The 22,186-nt window shown below is 42.1% G+C and overlaps 1 protein-coding gene across 2 annotated transcripts in view; it reads left to right on the top strand.

Moving 5' to 3' along the window:
* The window catches only part of GTF2H3 (general transcription factor IIH subunit 3), a 32,332-nt gene extending 11,817 nt beyond the window's left edge, over positions 1-20,515 (top strand). For both annotated transcript variants that reach the window (XM_017889797.1, XM_017889807.1), the window contains 11 exons: positions 2,960-3,066; positions 5,440-5,603; positions 8,800-8,862; positions 10,860-10,889; positions 11,035-11,063; positions 14,253-14,327; positions 15,387-15,440; positions 19,284-19,352; positions 19,568-19,703; positions 19,820-19,856; positions 19,940-20,515. In XM_017889797.1, coding sequence (XP_017745286.1) covers positions 2,960-3,066; positions 5,440-5,603; positions 8,800-8,862; positions 10,860-10,889; positions 11,035-11,063; positions 14,253-14,327; positions 15,387-15,440; positions 19,284-19,352; positions 19,568-19,703; positions 19,820-19,856; positions 19,940-20,009 — 834 coding nt within the window. In that variant the 3' untranslated portion in view covers positions 20,010-20,515. The remainder of the gene's footprint in view (positions 1-2,959; positions 3,067-5,439; positions 5,604-8,799; positions 8,863-10,859; positions 10,890-11,034; positions 11,064-14,252; positions 14,328-15,386; positions 15,441-19,283; positions 19,353-19,567; positions 19,704-19,819; positions 19,857-19,939) is intronic.
* The last annotated feature ends 1,671 nt before the right edge of the window (positions 20,516-22,186 follow it).

Below are 22,186 nucleotides of genomic sequence, written 5' to 3'. Positions count from 1 at the left end.
AAAAAAAAAAAAAAAAAAAAAGATCACATACACATGTACCAGAAGTTAGGACTTGAACATATCTTTTGCGGGGACATAATTTGACCCACAACAGTTGCTCTAGGGATTACTGTATGTGTCTTACCATTGTCTACTTTAGGTTAATACTCATTTAATTCCAGTAATATATAGAGGTTTGCTCCAGTATAGATCCATTTCCACCCCTTCCCCGTGTTCTTACTGTCATACATATCACCCCTGCGTGTTACAAACCTGACAACGCAGTGTTACAATTGTTACTTACACAGTTGCTCATACCAGGTATAAGCATCTTTTCGCTTGTTAACAAAAAATAAAAATATCACACAATATTCATGTTAGAACTATACCATTCTTCACTTGAAACCATACTCTTTTTTCTTTTTTTGAGATGGAGTCTCAAAAAGAGACGGGCTGGAGTGCAGTGGTCGATCTCGGCTCACTGCAGTCTCCACCTCCTGGGTTCAAACAATTCTCCTGCCTCAGCCTCCCGAGTAGCTGGGACTACAGGCACGTGCCGCCACACTTACCTAATTTTTTGTGTGTGTATTTTCGTAGAGTTGGGGTTTCACCGTGTTGCCCAGGCTGGTTGCAAACTGCTGAGCTCAGGCAATCCACCTGCCTCAACCTCCCAAAGTGCTGGGATTACAGGTGTGAGCCACCGTGCCTGGCCAAACCATACTCATTTTTCAACTGGCTATGGATACAAGAATTCAGCGAAAATCAGCATAGGCATTCTGTGAGAATCCATTGACTGTATGCAATTTACCATAAAGAGTATTGTGCATTTCACTGTTATTTGTAAATTGTGTGCTATAGACTACTGTATCAGTAATATCTGTATGTACTTGTGTACATGTGTACCTCATTTTTGGAGAGCGAATGGTTAAACATCTGCCAGCACATCACTGCATGCTGCCCTGTTACTCCAAAAAGGCTGTGTTTGCACTCATCAGTGCTGTGTGAGAGTTCCTTTTTTGTTGTACCAACACAAGATGTTCATTCTCCTTATTTCATCTTTTGTCAATATGAGGAGCAAAAAACAATGTAATCTCAATTTGCTTTTAGTGTATTTCGTGGCCATTTGTATTTCTCTCTTGGGACATCACCCACTTCTTTCTTTGGATATTCATGGCATGTGGTTTTTTAAAAATTGATGATTTATGGACACTCTTTATATTAAAAGATTAACCCATTACTTGTCATATGTTGCAACTATTTTTTCTAGTTTGTAACTTGTTTTCTTTCACTTTTATTTATATTGTCACTTTTTGCAAAATAGAAATTTTAACAGATGTAAGCTTTTTTTCCCAGTAGGGTGAAATTTACCAGTGTTTTGGTCTTTTTTTTGAGATGGAGTCTTACTCTGTCACCCAGGCCGGAGTGCAGTAGCACGATCTCAGCTTACTGCAGCCTCCACCTCCCAGGCTCGAGCAGTCCTCCCACCTCAACATCCCGAGAAGCTGGGATTACAGGCATGTGCCAACACACCCAGCTAATTTTTGTATTTTAAGTAGAGATGGGGTTTTGCCATGTAAGCCAGGCTGGTCTTAAACTCCTGACCACAGGTGATCTGCCTGCCTCGGCCTCCCAAAGTGCTGGGATGTGAGCCACCACTCCCGGCCACCAGTGTTCTGTTTTCTACCTGAAGTATTTATTTAAGAGAAACAGACCTTATTCTAGGATTATGAAAATATTTACTTATGAAGACTGAAACTTCAAGGATTATTTGTTTAGTTTGTTACTAGAGAAATTTCTCTGAACATACTGAATACCAAAAAAAAAAATACTGACTTATGTATCTTAATAATATTAGTTCTTGTGGGAAGGTGATATTCTGTATTTGTTTTTTCAAACTTTAAAAGTTTTTAGGCTGGGCATGGTGGCTCACGCCTGTAATCCCAGCACTTTGGGAGGCCGAGGCAGGCGGATCATGAGGTAAAGAGATCGAGACCATCTTTGCCAACGTGGTGAAACCCCATCTCTACTAAAAATAAAAAAAGTAGCCAGGCGTGGTAGCATGGGCCTCTAGTCCCAGCTACTGGGGAGACCGAGGCAGGAGAACTGCTTGAACCTGGGAGGTGGAAGTTGTAGTAAGCCGAGATCGGGCCACTGCACTCCAGCCCGGTGACAGCATGAGACTCCATCTCAAAAAAAAAAAGTTTTTAATTCATTTGCCCACTAAGTATACTGAGCAACCACTATATTGTTCATTAAGTATATACCAGACATACAGTAGTGGCTCAGTATACTTAGTGAACAAATGAATTAAACATTTTTATAGGTCTCCAGTGTTTTCAGTATGTATTCATTATCTACGCCACATATAGTAATAGTTTGCTGGAAATTTTATCACAGAACATGTGACGTGTTTGTTATTCCTTAAATTTTACGCTGCAAATATTTGTGGAATATTGTACTAATGTAGAAATGATCTCATATAAATAAAATTAGAAAACTATAGTTTTCAAGTGTTTTTGTTTATGGCTTTGGAGAAGGGGAACTCCTGAGCAAATTTTTAGTGGTGAATAATTATCTAAAATTTAAATGAAGTATTTTTTTTGTTTGTTTGTTACAGGGTCTAGCTCTGTTGTCCAGGCTGCAGTACAGTGGTACAATCTTGGCTTACTGCAGCCTGGCTCTCCAGGGCTCAAGCGATCCTGCCACCTCAGCCTCCCAAGTAGCTAGGACTACGGGTGCACACCACCATGGCTGGCTAGTTTTGTTTCTTTTTTATAGAGCTAAGGTTTCATTATGTTGCCCAGGCTGGTCTCAAACTCCTGAACTCAAGCAGTCCTCCCACCTTGGCCTCTCAGGGTGCTGGGATTACAGGCTTGAGCCACTGCACCCGATCTAAATGAAATCTTAATTATGTCAAGAACTGACATGGTTATTTGGATAGCTAATTTGTTTTTCTAATGTCTTTCTTTTTTTTCAACAGTTTACCTTATCCAAATGCATAGATGCTGTGATGGTGCTGGGAAATTCGCATTTATTCATGAATCGTTCCAACAAACTTGCTGTGATAGCGAGTCACATTCAAGAAAGGTATGACCGTTGCAATTGCTTTTCCTATTCAGTGCTAAGTCACATTCAAGAAAGGTATGACCGTTGCAATTGCTTTTCCTATTCAGTGCTTAACATTCATGAAATTTTTTGTGCCAGTTGGCATGTTTTGTTCCTATGCCATGTTGCAAAAGAAAATGTTTTCTGTGCCAGTGAACAGCCACAGCACCAAGAGCCAGTACGTGTACATTGTTAGTCGATAGTGGAGTTACATAATGGCCCACGTAATTTGCACAGATTGAACTATATTATTTAGGCAGAAAGGGGAAGAGAGCTATCCAGTCGGGCAGCTACTTTCCCTCACCTGTCTTCCCATTTTGTGTCTGCCCCAGAGTGCAAGTGAGATGGGAGATGTGATTCTGTTTACCTTTGGCTCTGCATAGTTCTTGTGGCCTGTTTCCCTGCTCTGTGAGTGAACCTGGTGCTTAGAAATAAGGATTTTTCTTATAACACTGGCTTCTAAACCCAAGCCAACTACTCCATCTGGTGCTTGGCAGAAGAAACAGTGGTCGTTTCTCACACTGGTGTGAAACTGGCTGTGTTAGACTCACTGCAAGATGGTGCATAGCCTGCAGCTGATGTGTAAATGTGACCGTGGATACAGCAAAGTTTTTGTGAATAATTTGGGCCATATTTACTTCTCACATTATGCACTGACAGAAGAGTTGAATTCCCATGTAAGACACAGCTCTTCGATGTCGGTTTTTTTTGTTTTTTGAGACAGGGTCTTGTTCTGTCACCCAGGCTGGAGTACGGTGGCACTATCATGGGCCACTGTAGCCTCTGACCTTCTGGGCATAAGTGATCCTCCTGCCTCAGCCTCCCAAGTAGCTGGGACTGCAGGTGTTCACAACCACACTCGGTATGATTTTTGAATTTTTTATAGAGATGGGCTCTCACTGTGTTGCCCAGGCTGGTCTTGCTCTCCTAGGCTCAAGCAATCCTTTCACCCCAGCCTCCCAAAGTGCTGGGATTGCAGGGATCAGCCACCACGCCTGGCTCTTCTATGTCTTAATCACCACATTACAATTGAAGACTCTTGCTTACCAACATATTTCATATGGTAGCTCTCAGATTTTCTTGGTTCTTAGGGCTGCCTGCTTCCTCTGGTGGGTGAAAGAGCCCATGGGCCACCAAACACATACTCTTATTCTCATCCTCACTACATATTTTTTCTCAGAATTGGATGAAAAGATGATGCTAGTTTGGTTACAATACCAGTAAAACTATACCTGTCAAAGTTTTTTTTGTTTTTTTTTTTTTAAGTCACGAGGCCATGGCCGGGTGCGGTGGCTCAAGTCTGTAGTTGCAGCACTTCGGGAGGCCAAGGCGGGCGGACCACGAGGTCAGGAGATTGAGACCATCCTGGCTAACATGGTGAAACCCCGTCTCTATTAAAAATACAAAAAAAAAGTAGCCAGGCGTGGTGGCGGGCGCCTGTAGTCCCAGCTACTCGGGAGGCTGAGGCAGGAGAATGGCGTGAACCTGGGAGGCGGAGCTTGTAGTGAGCTGAGATCATGCCACTGCACTCCAGCCTGGGTGACAGAGCAAGACTCCGTCTCAAAGAAAAAGAAAAAGGTCATGAGGCTGGGCACGGTGGCTCACGCCTGTAATCCCAACACTTCCGGAGGCTGAGGTGGGCAGATTACTTGAGGTCAGGAGTTTGAGACCAGCCATACATAGCGGCCAACATAGTGAAACCCCATCTCTAGTAAAAATACAAAAAATTAGCTGGGGCCTGGTGGCACACACCTGTAATTCCAGCTACTCGGGAGGCTGAGGCACGAGAATCACTTGAGCCCGGGAGGTGGAGGTTGCAGTGAGCTGAGACTGCACCACTGCACTCCAGTCTGGGTGACAGAGCAGGACTGTGTCTCAAAGAAAAAAAGAGTCATGAATCACTGGGAGAATCTTTTCAGGGACCTTTGGACCAGATTTTTATTACTGGGATAGATGTGTACCTCAAATAATAAACTAGTAGTGAGTTGGAATTTGGTATGAACCTGTTGTGGTTGTCATTTGAGAAAGGAAGGCACAGGCACCTCTCTGCAGCATTTCAAAGATTATAACCCAACGCCCTCTGTATTTCCCCACACTTTTCAGAAAACACTGGAACCAGTAAAACATTCTGTGGCCAATTTGCCTATTTTACACATTTTACTTTGTTTTATACCCTTTTCTTACACATTAAAAAAAAATTTTATCTTACACATTTTAAAAAAATGAAGTTTACTGTAGAATTTTGTGAATCCCACATTGTGATTTTGTTTGTTGTCTGCTGAATTTCATTCTGATCATGAGTGAGCATGGGCAGTGAGGCCTGGTGTAACCAGGGTTTTTCCCCTGCTGTTTCAGCCGATTCTTGTATCCTGGAAAGAATGGCAGACTTGGAGACTTCTTCGGAGACCCTGGCAACCCTCCTGAATTTAATCCCTCTGGGAGTAAAGATGGAAAATACGAACTTTTAACCTCAGCGAATGAAGTTATTGTTGAAGAGATTAAAGATCTAATGACCAAAAGTAACAGCTTTTAAAAATTGTTATTTTGCAAATAGGGTTGATTTTGGAGGTCCTTTAGGCTTTAAGTTAAAAGATGTGGGTTCTTTATATTGTACGCCTGCATGTTCTCTCTTTTTAAAAATCATTTTCATCAAAGCCGGTTCATTATTCGCTTAGCCTCTACGGCATTTGACACTGCTGACCAGCCTTTACTTCTTGAAACATGTCTTTTGGCTTCTAAGAATGCCCTGTGACCTGTTTTTCCTCTTTTCTTGAAACATTACTTCATAGTCTCTATTTCTGGCTTTTCCTTCGTCTTGTCTCTTAAAATACGTTTTTAATTTGACACATGATTTTCATCTTTTCTCCCTCTGTATGTTCTTACCCACTTTTGCCTTTAATTATCTTTTATATGTGGACACTTTCCAACTTTGTCTCTAACCCAGACTTTCTTTCACGCTCAAATGCCTCCATTTCAGCGTCCCACAGTCTCTTGACATGGCCCAGGCTAGTCTCATTATCTTTGCTCTCAATCACACCACCATTTCCATTCTATTTCTGTCAGCCCCCATCCACCTAGTTTTCTAAACTTAAAGCTTTCATTTGTAACTCCTCCTCACATCCAACATCTAATCAGCTACAAAATCCTAGTTGTTTAGCCTCAGAAGTGTCTTCAGAATCCCACTCCTTATTGTCATCTTTTATTTTTAAAAATGTTTATAGAGATGGGGTCTTGCTATGTTGCCCAGGCTGGTCTGGAACTCTTGGGCTCAAGCTATCCTCCTGCCTCTGCCTCCCAAAGTGCTGGGATTACAGGCATGAGCCACCACACCCAGCCCCCATCCCTATTGTCATCTTTTTTTTTTTTTGAGATGGAGTTTCGCCCTCGTCGCCCAGGCTGGAGTGCAATGGCGTGTGATCTCAGCTCACTGCAACCTCCGCCTTCCGGGTTCAAGTAGTTTTCCTGCCTTAGCCTCCCAAGTAGCTGGAGTTACAGGCGCGTACCACCACACCCGGCTAATTTTTAATGTTTTTAGTAGAGACGGGGTTTCACCATGCTGGCCAGGCTTATCTCGAACTCCTGACCTCAGGTGATCCACCCGATTCGGCCTTCCAAAGTGCTGGGATTACAGGTGTGAGCCACCACACCCAGGCCCCATCCCTTATTGTCATCTTGATCAACCTCAGCACTGTTGACATTTTGGGCTGGATAATTCTTTGTTGTGGCAGCTGTTCTATGCGTTATAGGATGTTTAGCACCATTTCTGACCTTGGACCATTAGACACCATAATATCCCCCAATTGTGACAACCAGATATGTCTTCAGACGTTGCAGATGCCCCCTGTAGGGCACATTCACCCCACGTTTAGAGCCACTGATCTAGATGATTGTTACAGCTTCTAACTGGTTTTCTGACTCCTGTCTTCCCAGTCAAGTCTTTGGACTCAGCCTCCAGAGTTATCATCTTAAAAATCAAAGCTGCTAGGCCGGGCGTGGTGGCTCAAGCCTGTAATCCCAGCACTTTGGGAGGCCGAGACGGGCGGATCACGAGGTCAGGAGATCGAGACCATCCTGGCTAACACGGTGAAACCCCGTCTCTACTAAAAAATACAAAAAAAAAAAAAAAAAAAAAGCCGGGGGGGGGGGGGGGCGCCTGTAGTCCCAGCTATTCGGGAGCCTGAGGCAGGAGAATGGCGTGAACCCAGAAGCAGAGCTTGCAGTGAGCTGAGATCCGGCCACTGCACTCCAGCCTGGGCGACAGAGCAAGACTCCGTCTCAAAAAAAAAAAAAAAAAAAAAAAAAAAAAAAAAAGCTGCTATTCCTGGGCCCATAGGCCTTTCCTGGCTCCCTTCTGCCTACAGGTGGTGGTTTCCAAACCTTAGCCTGAATCAGAATCACCTGAGGGAAAAGACAATTTTATAGAGACAGAAAGTTGGTTAGTGGTTGCCCAGGGCTGGGCAGAGACTCGGGAGTGATTGCAAATGGGCCCAAGTGATCTTTTGGCGTAATAGGAGACTGTTCTAAAATTGGATTGTGATGATGATTGCATAATTGTAAATTTACTAAAAATAATTAAATTGCATCCCTAAAAGTACTTTTAGACCAGAATTTATGGTTTGTAAATTATAAACCTGTTAAAAAATCAGCTGGAAGTCTTGTTGAAACAGTGTCAGGCCCCACTAAGTTTCCAATTCACTGGATCTAGGGAGGTCCGGAGACTTTATATTTCTATTACAGTCCCAGGTGGTGCCCCTATAGCTGGTTCCAGAATCTCACTTTGAGAGTCACTGGCCTCCAGGATTAAGTCTCAGCTCAGCTTCACAGTATAGTGTTCAAGACCTTTTCTGGTCTGACCTCACCCATGGGGCATCAGTTCTCCTGGACCAGCTCTAAGCTAGCTTGCACAGAGTGTCAATCTGGGCTCCTTGCCCTCTTGAACTGTAGTTTTAGGATTTTGATATCTTGAGTGACTTTTTTCACCCAGGGCACCAAACAAGTGGCAAACTCCTCCCTGCTTCTCATGGCTAGAGGAAAGAGTTTCTCCAGTCTTCCTTGCACTGGCTGAGCACAGAGGGTGATGGGAAGGAGGGGATGGTGGGAGAGGGAGGGCAGGGGGCCTCAGAGCCTTGTACTCTGTCCGGGCTGCTAGACTTACGCGTGACATTTTTTACCACATAGATCACGAATAAACTGGAACCTTTCCAAGTAAAAACAGGACCTTTTTGTGTGTGTGTATGGTAAAGTACAAATAACAAAATTTGCCATTTTACTGATTTTTAGAATTTCTAATGTAAAATTTACTTACCATAAAATTTACCATTTTGACAATATTTAAGTGTACAGTTCAGTAATGTTGAGTATATTCGCCTTGTTTTGCAATCATCACCACCGTCCATCGCCAGAACTTTTTCGTCTTTACAAACTGAAATTCTGTACCCGTTAAACAGTAACTCCCTGTTCCCCCTCACCCTCCCGCTAGTCCCTGAACAAACACCAGGATGTTTTACATTGAGAAAAGGTTAAAAAGTTGCTTAGTTAACCATTACCAAGAACACATTGCTATGTTTTTAAACCTAGTTTGAAAATGTCTTGTTTGATTTCATTCATGAAGAGTGTTTTGGTTTGAAAGCATACTTAGTTCAGGAAAGCACCCAATTATTTTAGTTCAAGAAAGTACTTAAAAATTCCCTTTTAAATATTTTCTGTTATTTGCAGGTGACATAAAGGGTCAACATACAGAAACTTTGCTGGCAGGATCCCTGGCCAAAGCACTTTGCTGTATCCTTGGTGTCTGAATCATTTAAAGGTGTCTTCTGTAATAAACATATCTTGACTTGTGACATTTCTTAGAACCTTGGGTGCTCATTAATGGGAGGTGTGAGTACTCTCAACTGAAGGGTAATTTAAAAACAATAGTTTATATTGGTTTTGAATTTTTCTTTCTTTTTTTTTTTTTTTTTTTGCAGACAAGTAAGATTTTATTTAAAGAAATAGTCAGCAGGTGGCCACAAACTATCCATGTTTCATTAAAATCACATAAAACCTAGGTACAAAAGCACCACTGATATTGCTTCCAAAAAACTGCATGAAATAATTCAAATATGCACAGTAAAAACACCACAGTATGCACAGGAGCTAAATTTAAAGCAAGTGCAATGTGAATGCTGAATCAAATCTACACCACAGCTTTTCCAATATTTAACTAATATTTATTTTAACTTCGAGGATGATGTAAATTTCCAAAAAGCATGACTATGAGAGTAAAATGTCCATCCTTATATATTTTTGTATGCCAACTAGTAAGTCCTAAAAAATTAGCATTTACAAAATTACTTGGTAAAATAGCTTTTAAGAGTTGTCTCAAGAGATACAGTAAATCAACCCCAATTTTTCATGACAATTCATTCTCCTCGTTATCTCAGATTCAGTTTTCTGTGCCTTCCTTTCCACTTCCTGCTTTTCCTCCTTCTTCCCTTTAGCAGCCTTGCTAATCTTGCTCCAGTTCTTTCTTAGCAGTATGTTTTTCTGTTTTGGGTTCCAGGTTTGGTGGAGCAGTTTCGCTGACATCTGGGCAGACCCGTCTGTGGGCTCCTGTTTAGTTACTTGGATCCATCTTTGCCCTCTGTATTCTCTGAACTTTTTCTCTTCGGCATAATGACTATGTCGGTGAAGCAAAAAGTAAAGCAACGGGCTGGAACTGCTGGCGCCGCCGCTGGATGCTGCCTCTGCCGCTGCAGCTGCTCACGCGCAGGGCACGACGTAGCCGAATTTTTCTTTTTTTGAGACAGAGTCTCACTCTGTCAACCCAAGTTGGAGTGCAGTGGCACAATCTCGGCTCACTGCAACCTTCGCCTCCTGGATTCAAGCAATTATCTTGCTTCAGCCTCCCAAGTAGTTGGGACAGGTGCCCGCCATCACACCCGGCTAAATTTTTTTGTATTTTTAGTAGAGATGTAGTTTCACCAAGTTAGTCAGGCTGGTCTTGAACTCCTGACCTCAAGTGATCCACCAACTTCGGCCTCCCAAAGTGCTGGGATTACAGGCCACTGTGCGTGGCTGGCTTTGAAATGTTTTTTAAGACAAGCTGTAAAAACTGGAAATGGGGAAGAGTGAGAAAACTCTAGCTTCTCCATTATGTCTTTCTGCCTGCAGGAAACACTGCTTCAGGGTGCTTTCTTGTTTCTTATTTTGATAAATTCAGACTTTTTAAACATTTTCATTTTCTTCTTGACTTGGGAACAGTGTTTGATTTTTAAAAGCCGTTTAGGAGCCCTGAAGCTTAATAAATGAGTGGCCACTTCTCCATAGGTGAACAGGTGGTTTTGCATGTAGCGTAGGGCAATACCTTTCCATTTTATCTGTGTGATGTTTTCTCAGTCTTATGGCATTAATTTTTGGGGGAGGGGCAGTATTGAGTGATTATTTTGTCCTAGAGTTTGATGTGAGTTGCCTGAACATCTTTGTAAATCAATACTTCTTGTCCCAGGATTCAAATTTAGGACACGGTAGATAACAATAGGACAGTCAAGTGTTGCGAATTTTAATTTTCTGGGACAGAGATTATATTTTGGTTAGATTACAAAGCCCAGTTGACTGCAGAGTTAGTAACTGAAAACCCCCAATCACTCTCGTGTATTTATCTTGGTAAGTGGAGCATTTCCCTTCTTAGCTGGGTAGATGCTGGGTTTATTTAAAATTGGAGGTTATATTTCTTTTACTATAAATATTTATGAAGTAAAATAATATTTTGTATTCCTTAATGTTAAGAAATTAAGACATTCACAGAATAAACAAGGAAATTAAAGGTAAGAGCCTGCATTTTCCTATGAGAACTATAATCCTACTTATTTTACTAGTATTTCTTTGCTGGACTGTTTAAAAATTGGTTAGGAAACCATATATGATTAATAAGATCTAGTTAAATTTTTTTCTGCTTTTTTCTCTTTATAGATAATCAGGAAATGAAGTCAAGGATATTGGTAAGATTTAAAAATCATTACTTTTTTATATGACAACTGTAGATAATTAGAAAACATAATGGGAGGCCGGGTGTGGTGGCTCACACCTGTAATCCCAGCACTTTGGGAGGCCGTGGTGGGCAGATCACTTGAGGTCAGGAGCTTGAGACCAGCCTGGCCAACATGGTGAAACCCCGTCTCTACTCAAAATACAAAAATTAGCTGAGTGTGGTGGTGCATGCCTATAGTCCCAGCTGCTCAGGAGCCCGAGGCAGGAGAATCGCTTGAACCTGGGAGACGGAGGTTGCAGTGAGCCGAAGGTTGCAGTGAGCCGAGATTGCGCCACTGCACTCTAGCCTGGGTAACAGAGTGAGACTCCGTCTCAAAAAAAAAAAAAAAAAAGAAAACATGATGAGAAATAAAACCCATTTATAGTAGGAGCAAAAAATATTAACTATCCAGGATTCGTTTAACAAGCAATGTGTAAAACTGATGATAAGGAAAACTAAAATTCTGAGAGAGAGAGAAGAATAAATGGAGAGCCATATTTTGTTCTTGGTTGTCAGTTTTCCCAAAATCATTCTGTAAATTCAGTTTACAATCTCAGTCAGAATATCAGGGAGGTTTTTTTTTTCCTGGCAGGGTGGGGAGATTTAAAAAAGAAATTCAAGGTGAGTGTAGTGGCTCACGCCTATAATCCCAGCACTTTGGGAGGCCAAGGCGGACAGATCAAGAGGTCAGGAGTTTGAGACCATCCTGGCCAATATGGTGAAACGCCATCTCTACTAAAAATACAAAAAATTAGCTGGGTGTGGTGGTGGGCACTTGTAGTCCCAGCTACTAAAGAGGCTGAGGCATGAAAATCGCTTGAACCTGGGAGGTGGAGGTTGCAGTGAGCCGAGATTGCGCCCCTGCAGTCCTGCCTGGGCTACAGAGCAAGACTCCATCTCAGAAAAAAAAAAAAAAAAAAAAGGAAATTCAACAGTTTATCTGGAAGAATAAATTTAAAAGAATAGTCAGGAACTTTCTGAAAAGGATTAGTAAGTAGGAACTTGCTGCATTAGTCCTTATAACACAATGTAGAGCAAGTCACTGTGTGGTAGTAGCACAGAGCACACAAACAAAATAGGAAAGACTAGAGTCCAGTAATCAAACCATGTACATGGGAGAGCTGGACTTGTCACAGAGGAAGCACTTCAAATTAGTGGGGAGAAAATGAGTTGCTCAGTAAAAGGTGCTGGCCCAGCTGATTGGCCATTTGGGGGAAAACAGAGCTTGTTCCTTGTCTCACCACTTACACTTAAATATATTCTAGTAAAGATCAAACATTTCAGTGTAAAGGTTCAAGTCATAACAGTACTAGAAGAAGGCTGGGTGCAGTAGCTCACGCCACCGCACCCGGCCATAAATTCATTGTTAAAAGTCAAGCTTTAGAAAAACAGGTAGAAAACGAGCAGTCTGCAAAAGCAAAAGGTCAGTTTTAGCATTTGAAAATATGTTCAGTCTTACTAGTAAGCAAAGAAATGTCAAGTAATTGGCCGGGCGTGATGGCTCATGCCTGTAATCCCAACACTTGGGAAGGCCGAGGCAGGTGGATCACAGTTGTTTAGTGCAAATGAAAAAGCTGGCAGTTCCCTGGGTTGATGGTGATGTTGGGGATTGCTTATTCTCATGCATTGCTGATAGGAGGATAAATTGGTAAAAATTTTTCTGGGGTGCATTTTGGTAATCTGTATCAAAATTAAATGTGCATACACTTTAGTAATCACTGCTTATTTTCCGGAGGTAATTAGAGAGCTGTGTAGAGAGTATATGAGGGTGTCATCAGAACATTGTTTAAAACCGAGAATTGGAAACTGCTTAAATAGTGGAAATTTATGAAGTCTGCAAGAAGCATATATTCTAGAAGTATATATTCTAATTCATTGACATTAGAATATTTTTTCCCACATTTATTGTGGACTGAAAAAGCAGGTTGCAGAATGCTAAGTAATCATCCTGACACGTGTGAGTGTGTGTATTTTGGATGTGTGTGTATTCTGGGTATGTGTATGTGTGTATATTTTGGATGTGTGTGTGTTTTGGGTGTGTGTATGTATTTGGGGTATGTTTGTGTGTTTTGGGTGTTTTGGGGTTTGTGTATATTTTATGTGTGTATTTGGGGTATGTGTATTTTAAAGGGTGTGTATTTCGGGGTATGCTTTGGATGTGTATTTTTTGGGGTGTGTTTATTCATTTATTGTGGACTGAAAAAGCAGGTTGCAGAATGCTAAGTAATCATCCTGACACGTGTGAGTGTGTGTATTTTGGATGTGTGTGTATTCTGGGTATGTGTATGTGTGTATATTTTGGATGTGTGTGTGTTTTGGGTGTGTGTATGTATTTGGGGTATGTTTGTGTGTTTTGGGTGTTTTTGGGGTTTGTGTATATTTTATGTGTGTATTTGGGGTATGTGTATTTTAAAGGGTGTGTATTTCGGGGGTATGCTTTGGATGTGTATTTTTTGGGGGTGTGTTTATTGGTTGTGTGTGTGTGTTTTGGGTGTGTGTATTTTGAGGGTGTACTTTTGGGGTGTGTATATTTTGAGTGTGTATGTATTTCGGGTGTGCGTACCTGTGTATTTTGGGTGTGTATATATTTTGGATGTGCATACCTGTGAATTTTGGGTGTATGTGTATGTATTTGCGGTGTGTGTATTTTGGGTGTGTGTGTATTTTGGGGTATTTTTGGGGGGGTGTGTATTTTTGGGGTGTGTGTATTTTGGGGTTCATGTGTGTATTTTGGATGTGCATGTGTATATTTTGGGTGGGTAGGTGTGTGTAATTTGGGAGTGTGTGTATTTTGGGTGTGCATGTGTATATTTTGGGTGGGTGTGTGTGTGTATTTTGGGGGTGTGTGTATTTTGGGTGTGTGTGTGTGTATATGTATTTTATGTATGTTTGTGTTTGTGTTTTGGGTGTGCATGTATATACCTGCCCACGCAGGTGCTCCCCAGAAGGAGTTCATCAAACCCTTACGTGGACTGTCCTTGGGTGGTAGGATTTTGGGGGAAATGTTAGTGTCATCTTTATACTTTCGGTATCATTTAGCAATGATAAATGGGAAGACAAACTGGAGTAATGTTGGCTGTGGTTCGCAATATATTATGTGACATTGGTGTGAGAGAACTGGGATGTGCCTGGGCAGAATTAACATGACTGTGATTTTTAGGTGATTAAGGCTGCAGAAGACAGTGCGTTGCAGTATATGAACTTCATGAATGTCATCTTCGCAGCACAGAAACAGGTGAACTGAGAGCCTGCCATTTAAAGTATTTGTTTCATAATGAAGGAGTCAGTTTCATTTTTTGAATGCTGTACTCTGAGGTATTCTGACTACATAACCTTATGAATGGGCAAAGAATGTTCTAGTCTTTTTTCTATTTTGGGTCTTGGACCACTTGAGAATCTGATGCATTCCCAGAACAGTGTGCACTCAACCACAGTTTTGCATAGAGTTTCATGGTATTCAGGTAATCTTTAGCCCATCCATGGACCCTATGCCAAGAATCCCTGGTTTGACAGTTTGCTGTATAAACCTTGCCTCAATTTCTTTATCTTTTTGCTGTGGTGAAATCTATAAAGATTCAATATTTTTACTTTGCAAAGAGTTGAAATGTACAGATGTAGTATAATACATTTTCTTCTTTGATGTATTTATAAAAAAAGAAACCCTTCTTAAAACTTCAGTGTTAGCCGGGCGAGGTGGCTCATGCCTGTAATCCCAGCACTTTGGGAGGCCGAGGCGGGCGGATCACAAGCTCAGGAGATTGAGACCATCCTGGCTAACATGGTAAAACCCCGTCTCTACTAAAATACAAAAGTAGCCGGGTGAGGTGGCGGGCGCCTGTAGTCCCAGCTACTCGGGAGGCTGAGGCAGGAGAATGATGTGAACCCGGGAGGCGGAGCTTGCAGCAAGTGGAGATCGCACCACAGCCCTCCAGCCTGGGCAACAGAGCTAGACTCCGCCTCAAAAAAACAAAACAAAACTTCAGTTTTAACATAAAATGCTGCTGTAGCCATGCATAATGTTCTCTGTTGTGGAGTGGCAGCATGATGTAGTGAAAAGAGCCTGAACTTCGGAGACAGGCCAAGTAGGGTGAGAGCTTTCCCACCCGCTGGCTCTGTGACCACAGCCCAGCCATGTCCTGGGTGCTTCAGCTGCCAAATGCAAATATCTGCCGTTGAGAGTCACGTTGCGTATTGAGTGAGCTATTTTAAGCATAGAGTATGGCATGTAGTAGGTTCTCAGTATAGGGTAATCATTACTGTTATTTCTGTAATACTTTCAAAACGTTTCTTTCAGAATATTTTGATTGATGCCTGCGTTTTAGATTCCGACTCAGGGCTCCTCCAACAGGTATGTTTTAAAACCATGCTTTGTGTGGGTGATTATGACAATTAGTGATTTTTATAGTGATTACAATTTAAAATGAAAGTGCTTTGGGTATATTGGGTTAAGTACAGTATGTTATTGAACGTGATTTTATCATTTATTTCCCCCTTGCGTGTGGAGCTGCTGGAACATGTGAAATTACATATTGCCTGCATTCTATTTCCGCTGGGCAGCACTGTCAGACGTTGCTTTTAATGAAAAGACAAAAACTGAATTTTACTTTAACCCAAAGGAAACAAAACCCTAAAGTAAGTCTGAAGAAATTACTGAGTTTTTGTTAGATGTTTTTTGGCCACAAATGTTGTTTCCTAAAGGATCAGTTACAAGCACAAAACTGTGACAAACCCTGAATTTAGGTTACTGCTGGGGTTGAAGGATGGGGAGAGCGAGGTCCAATGGGAAAATTCACAGGCTTCAAAGGTTCTGAAACTCTACTGTTTCTTCAACTTGATCATAGGTATATGATGTTCATTCAATTATTTAAACCATACTTACACATTATGTATACAGACTCTTGTAAGTATTGTATTTCAGTAGTAAAAATTCAAAAAGTTTGAATTCATTTCCTAGCAACACATTTCAGTCTACACATTGTCTGTTAACTCCAAGATGATCTTGTGTCTGCCATGAATTCACATACCAGCTCTACCTCCTTGGCCCTCACATTCATTTCTCTAGTCCAGTCCCAGACTGTCCTGAGTTCCAGACTTGCAGAATCAGCCGTGTATGTAGTACCTCCTCTTGGATGTCTGGCAGACATCTTCAGCATCATGTGTCCAAACCAGAGAGCTCTTGGTTGGTCCTCTCAGCCTCTTCCTGCCCCATCTCCCTAAGTGGCAGTGCAGTTGACTCAGCAGCTCAGGCAAAAACCTCACTCTTCCTTGTCTCTTCTCTTCCCTCCTTTCATAAACATGAGCAAATCCTGTTGATTCCACCTTTAAAATATATCCTGGCTGAGGTCCGGCATGGTGGCTCACACCTGTAATCTCAGCACTTTGGGAGGCTGAGGCGGGTGGATCACAAAGTCAGGAGATCGAGACCATCCTGGCTAACACGGTGAAACCTCACCTCTACTAAAAATACAAAAAATTAACCGGGCATGATGGCAGGCGCCTGTAGTCCCAGCTACTCGGGAGGCTGAGGCAGGAGAATGACGTGAACCCAGGAGGCAGAGCTTACATGAGCTGAGATTGCACCACTGCACTCCAGCTTGGGCGACAGAGCAAGACTCTATCTAAAAAAAAATATATATATATATATGTATATATGCATGTATATATATCCTGGCTGAGCTCAGGAGTTCGAAGCTGCAGTCAGCTATGATCATGTTACTGCACTCCAGGGAAACCCTGTCTCCCTTTTTTTAAAAAAATAAATAAATGTTGAAAGTTGGTTCTCAGAACAGCTGTTAGAATGAAGTTTTAAAATACAAGGTTGGTGCAAAAGTAATTGCGGTTTTTGCCTTTTTTTTTTTTAACAGTAAACACCGCAATTACTTTTGCACCAACCTAATATAAATTAGAACCTGTTACTCACTTGCTTAAAACCCCCCCATGGCCTATTATCACATGTCGACTAAAACCCAGAGTCAGGGCCTGCCAGGGCCTTCCAGATGCTGCTTGCTGAGGCTTCTGGGAAGCTTTTGCCCGGTATCTTCCACACTCTCCCTGTTCAGTCTGGCCCCACTGCCCTGCCCCGTTGCTATTGTCTGAAACAGGCCTGCTTCGGCCAGAGGGGCGACGCACTTGCTGTTCTCTCTGCTTGCAAGCTCTTCCCGCAGGTATTTGCATGGCCTACTCCCTGCCTGCCTTCAGGTCTCTACTTCTGTGTCACCTCCTCAGAGAAGCCTTCCCTGACCACCATTGTTAGTGTTACTCCCTCTCCCCTTAGCCTACTTTATTTTTCTTCATAGAAATGATCATAACCTATAACATCATTTTTGCATTTACTTGTCTGATTTACTCTCTGCCTTCTCCACTAGAATGTTAACTTCACGAGGATGGACTCCGTGATGTTTATTGCTGTAACCCTGCACAGTGCTCTAAAACAGTTGTTAAATGTGTAAATGAATCGAACAGGCCAACTGAACCAGGACGGGACTATCAGAGGAGCCTCAGGGTCCTAGGATCAGAGCTAGGGTTTTCAGTGTAAACGGAAGCACTGCCGTGTCAAAGCGAGAAAGCTGTGTTTATCAAATGAATAGATGAGTGATTGTTGGGAAAAACCATGAACATGGACAGGGAACCTTAGTGTCAGCAACCAGGAGAGCGCGAGTGTTTTGTGTCTTTGGAACACTCTGAAGATAGCAAAAGCTTAGAAAAAGAGGACCAAATTCAAAAGAGTGTTATTTTTATTTTATTTTATTTTGAGACAGGGTCTTGCCCTTGCCCCGGCTGGAATGCAGTGGCGTGATCATGGCTCACTGCAGCCTCATCCTCCCCAGCTCAAGTGATCCTCCAACTCAGTCTCCTGAGTATCTGGGATCACTGGCATGCACTACAATGCCTGGCTAATTTTGTAATTTTTTGAGACGGAGTTTCGCTCTTGTTGCCCAGGCTGGAGTGCAATGGTGTGGTTTTGGCTCACTGAAACCCCAACTCCTGGGTTCCAGCGATTCTCCTGCCTTAGCCTCCCAAGCAGCTGGGATTACAGGTACCCGCCACTACGCCCAGCTAATTTTTGTATTTTTAGTAGAGACAGGGTTTTACCCTGTTGGCTAGGCTGGTGTCGAACTGCTAACCTCAAGTGATCTGCCTGCTTTGACCTCCCAAAGTGCTGAGATTACAGGGATGAGCCACCTCGCCCAGCCTAATTTTTTAAATTTGTTGTAGAGACAGGGTTTCACTATGTTGCTCAGGCTGGTCTTGAATTCCTGGGCTCAAACAGTCCTGAAGCCTTGGCCTCCCAAAGTGATGGGATTACAGGCATGAGCCACTGCACCTAGACAAAAAAGTGTTATTTCTTAAAGAGAACAGAATAAAGCCATCTCACAGTTTCTTTTTACATAATAAAATTAACAAAATACAATGAAAACAAATCTCATAAAATTAAAATTTTGTGTTTCCAAGGTAAAAAGACAACTGGGAGAGATATTTGCAAATGATGTATCTGATAAAGGGACTAGTATTCTGATTATATAAAGAACTCTTAAAATTCAAAAATAAGACAAATAACTCACTTCAAAGTGGGTCAAGGATTTGAACAGATATTTTTCCAAAGATCTGCAAATGGCCAAGAAGCACATGAAAAGATGCTTAATATCGTTACCGACCAGGGAAGTGCAAATCAAAACCACAATGAGCTAATACTTCACTCCACTAGGACAGCTGTAATCCAAAAGTCAGCTAATAATAAATGTTGGTGAGGATATAGAGAAGTTGGATCCCTCCTACATTGCTGCTAGAAATGTAAAATGGTATAGCCACTTCAGGAAACAGTTCAGAACTTCCTGGAAAAGTTAAACATAGAATTACCATGTGACTGGCGAAACCCCGTCTCTACTAAAAATACAAAAATTAGCTGGACGTGGTGGCGCATGCCTGTAATTCCAGCTACTCGGGAGGCTAAGGCAGGAGAATCGCTTGAATGCGGAAGCAGAGGTTGGAGTTAGCCAAGATTGTGCCTGGGCAACAGAGCAAGACTCTGTCAAAATAATAAAAATAAATAATAATAATAATAATAATGATAATTTGCGGTGTCATATCCTCCTCTGATTTTGTAGACCTGAGGCATTGTTGGTGAGAATCCCATTCCTCTGGAAACCCTAGGTAAGTGTGAGTTTAGCAGCAAGCCCTCTGTGTCTTGCAGGCTTGTGACATCACGGGAGGACTGTACCTGAAGGTGCCTCAGATGCCCTCCCTTCTGCAGTATTTGCTGGTAAGGAGACAGCAGTGGTGACCCTGATGCCTGTAGGGAAGGATCACCTCTGTGTCCTGGGAAAGGAATGGAAGCAGGATGGCTGGTGCTAGTACTTGGGAGAAAGCAATAAATGCAGGTGTTGGAGTTCCAAGGCCTGGAAGGGTGGGGCTTCACGTTATTTTTTTCCCATGTTTTAAATAAAAGTTTATTTTGTTTGTTTGTTTGTTTTACAGTGGGTCTTTCTTCCCGATCAAGATCAGAGATCTCAGTTAATCCTCCCACCCCCAGTTCATGTTGACTACAGGGCTGCTTGCTTCTGTCATCGAAATCTCATTGAAATTGGTTATGTCTGTTCTGTGTGTTTGTCAAGTAAGTTCATGTACCTAGTTTTTCTTTTTTTTCTATGTTGGGGGGCAGGAAAACAGTTTCTCAACTGTGTTGTTTTTCAGCCACTCCATTGTTTCTTTTTTTTTTTAAATTTACAGTATTCTGCAATTTCAGCCCCATTTGCACTACATGCGAGTAAGTATCTTTGAGATTGTGTGGGTGGCTAATACTTCACAGCTCTAGAATATTAAAAAATGTTTTCCTCTCTGTAATTTCAGGACAGCCTTTAAGATTTCTCTGCCTCCAGTACTGAAAGCCAAGAAAAAGAAACTGAAAGTGTCTGCCTGAGGATAAAATACTTTCCCCATCTTTTAGAACTGTTAATAGAAATTACATAGCAGATTCTTTGTTGGGAAGACTGAAAAAAATAAAGATAGATATAGGATAATTTTTAATGTAGTGACCTTACAGAAAATATTTCCCAAACATCCTTTTTATCCTGTGCTTCCGGAGGACTGATTTGTTTGAGGGAGCCATTCTATGCAGTATATCCTAAAATATTCTATGACTGGTTGCTGTCCAGAAAGGGGCAAGAAAGCACATGTTTGTGGCTTTCATCTTTTAAATGGAATGACTGTTAGTCAAAGTCAGCTTGTCATGATTGATTATAGGCTTTCTAACCTACTACCTGAATCCAGGTCCTCGTTGTGAAATGCATGGCATGGGAAATTTGAACGTAGCTTTGTAAAAGGACTATTTGTAGAGTAATGGCATTAATCAACATAGAACGTCTTATTTGAATCAACAGTTACCTGCAATAGTCATGTAAATAAAATTCTTATTGTTTAAATTGAGATAGCCTCAGATATTTGCAGATATTTACTTTTTGTCTGATATCAGTACATATTTGGACAAAGTCATCTAAACAATAGTTTGTCACCAAATAACTACAAAATCTCATTTTAAATGAGTAAGGAGAACATGTGAAGTAGCAAATTTTCTTCAAAATAGTTGTGGGAAGAGCTTATATGTGAAAGCTTATGACTGGTTTTGAGGGAGAACTTACTGGGGAAAATGGACTCTGTTAAGTATGGTTTTCAGGTAGAATTCTTTCCTTTTCTAATGGAGGAAAAAAATCCACATTAATATTGAAACTGCACCTGTAATCCCAGCACTTTGGGAGGCTGAGGCCAGAGGATTGCTTGAGCCCAGGAGTTCGAGAGCAGCCTGGGCAACAAAATGAGAAGACCCCATCTCTACTAAAAGTTTAAGTATATTTATAGAAACTGTTTTCTAGAAACTTTGGACTGAATCCCGAAAATGTTTATAAGTTCAAAAGCAAAACTATTTGTAATTTCAACAACAAAAAATGTATTTTTCTATGTAATCTTGAAATTATTAAAAGTCCTTTTAGTTTCTAGCACATATTTGTACAAAGACTTTAAGGAATGGTAGCTGAGTTGTTTTTTTTTTTTTTTAAATGTTTACTGACGAGGCCGGGCGTGGTAGCTCACCCCTGTAATCCCAGCACTTTGGGAGGCCGAGGCGGGCAGATCATAAGGTCAGGTGTTCGAGACCAGTCTGGCCAGTATGGTGAACCTCTGTCTCTACTAAAAATACAAAAATTAGCCAGGCGAGGTAGTGGTCACCTGTAGTTCCAGCTACTCGGGAGGCTGAGGCAGGAGAATTGTTTGAACCCGGGAGGCAGAAGTTGCAGTGAGCCAAGATAGTGCCTCTGTACTCCAGCTTGGGTGACAGAGCGAGACTTTGTATCAAAAAAGAAAGGCTGGGCGCTGTGGCTCACACCTGTAATCCCAGCTGGGAGGCGGAGGCAGGCAGATCAGGAGGTCAGGAGACTGAGACCATCCTGGCTAACGCGATGAAACCCCGTCTCTACTAAAAATACAAAAAAATCAGCTGGGCGTAGTGGTGGGTGCCTGTAGTCCCAGCTACTTGGGAGGCTGAGGCAGGAGAATGGCGTGAACCCGGGAGGGGGAGCTTGCAGAGAGCCAAGATTGTGCCACTGCACTCCAGCCTAGGCGACACAAGGAGACTCCTTCTCAACCAAAAAAAAAAAAAAAACCAGCCTGACCAACGTGATGAAACCCCTTCTCTACTAAAAATACAAAAATTAGCCAGGCGTGGTGACATGTGCCTGTAATCCCAGCTACTCAAGAGGCTGAGGCAGGAGAATCACTTGAACCTGGGAGGCAGAGATTGCAGTGAGCCGAGATCGGGCTACTGCACTCCAGCCTGGGCGACAGAGTGAGACTCCATCTCAAAACAAACAGACAAACAAAAAAGTGTACTTACGGCCAGGCGCCTTGGCTCACGCCTGTAATCCCAGCACTTTGAGAGGCCAAGGCCGGCAGATCACCTGAAGTCAGGAGTTTGAGACCATCCTGCCCAACATGGTGAAACCCTGTCTCTATTAAAAATACAAAAATTAGCTGGGTGTGGTGGCAGGCGCCTGTAATCCCAGCTACAGGCTGAGGCGGGAGAATCGCTTGAACCCAGGAGGCAGA

This window comes from Rhinopithecus bieti, unplaced genomic scaffold (assembly GCF_001698545.2).
Source record: "Rhinopithecus bieti isolate Rb0 unplaced genomic scaffold, ASM169854v2 scaffold_574, whole genome shotgun sequence".
NCBI classification, from domain to species: Eukaryota; Metazoa; Chordata; class Mammalia; order Primates; family Cercopithecidae; genus Rhinopithecus; species Rhinopithecus bieti.
This window is presented reverse-complemented; position numbering and strand designations above follow the sequence as displayed.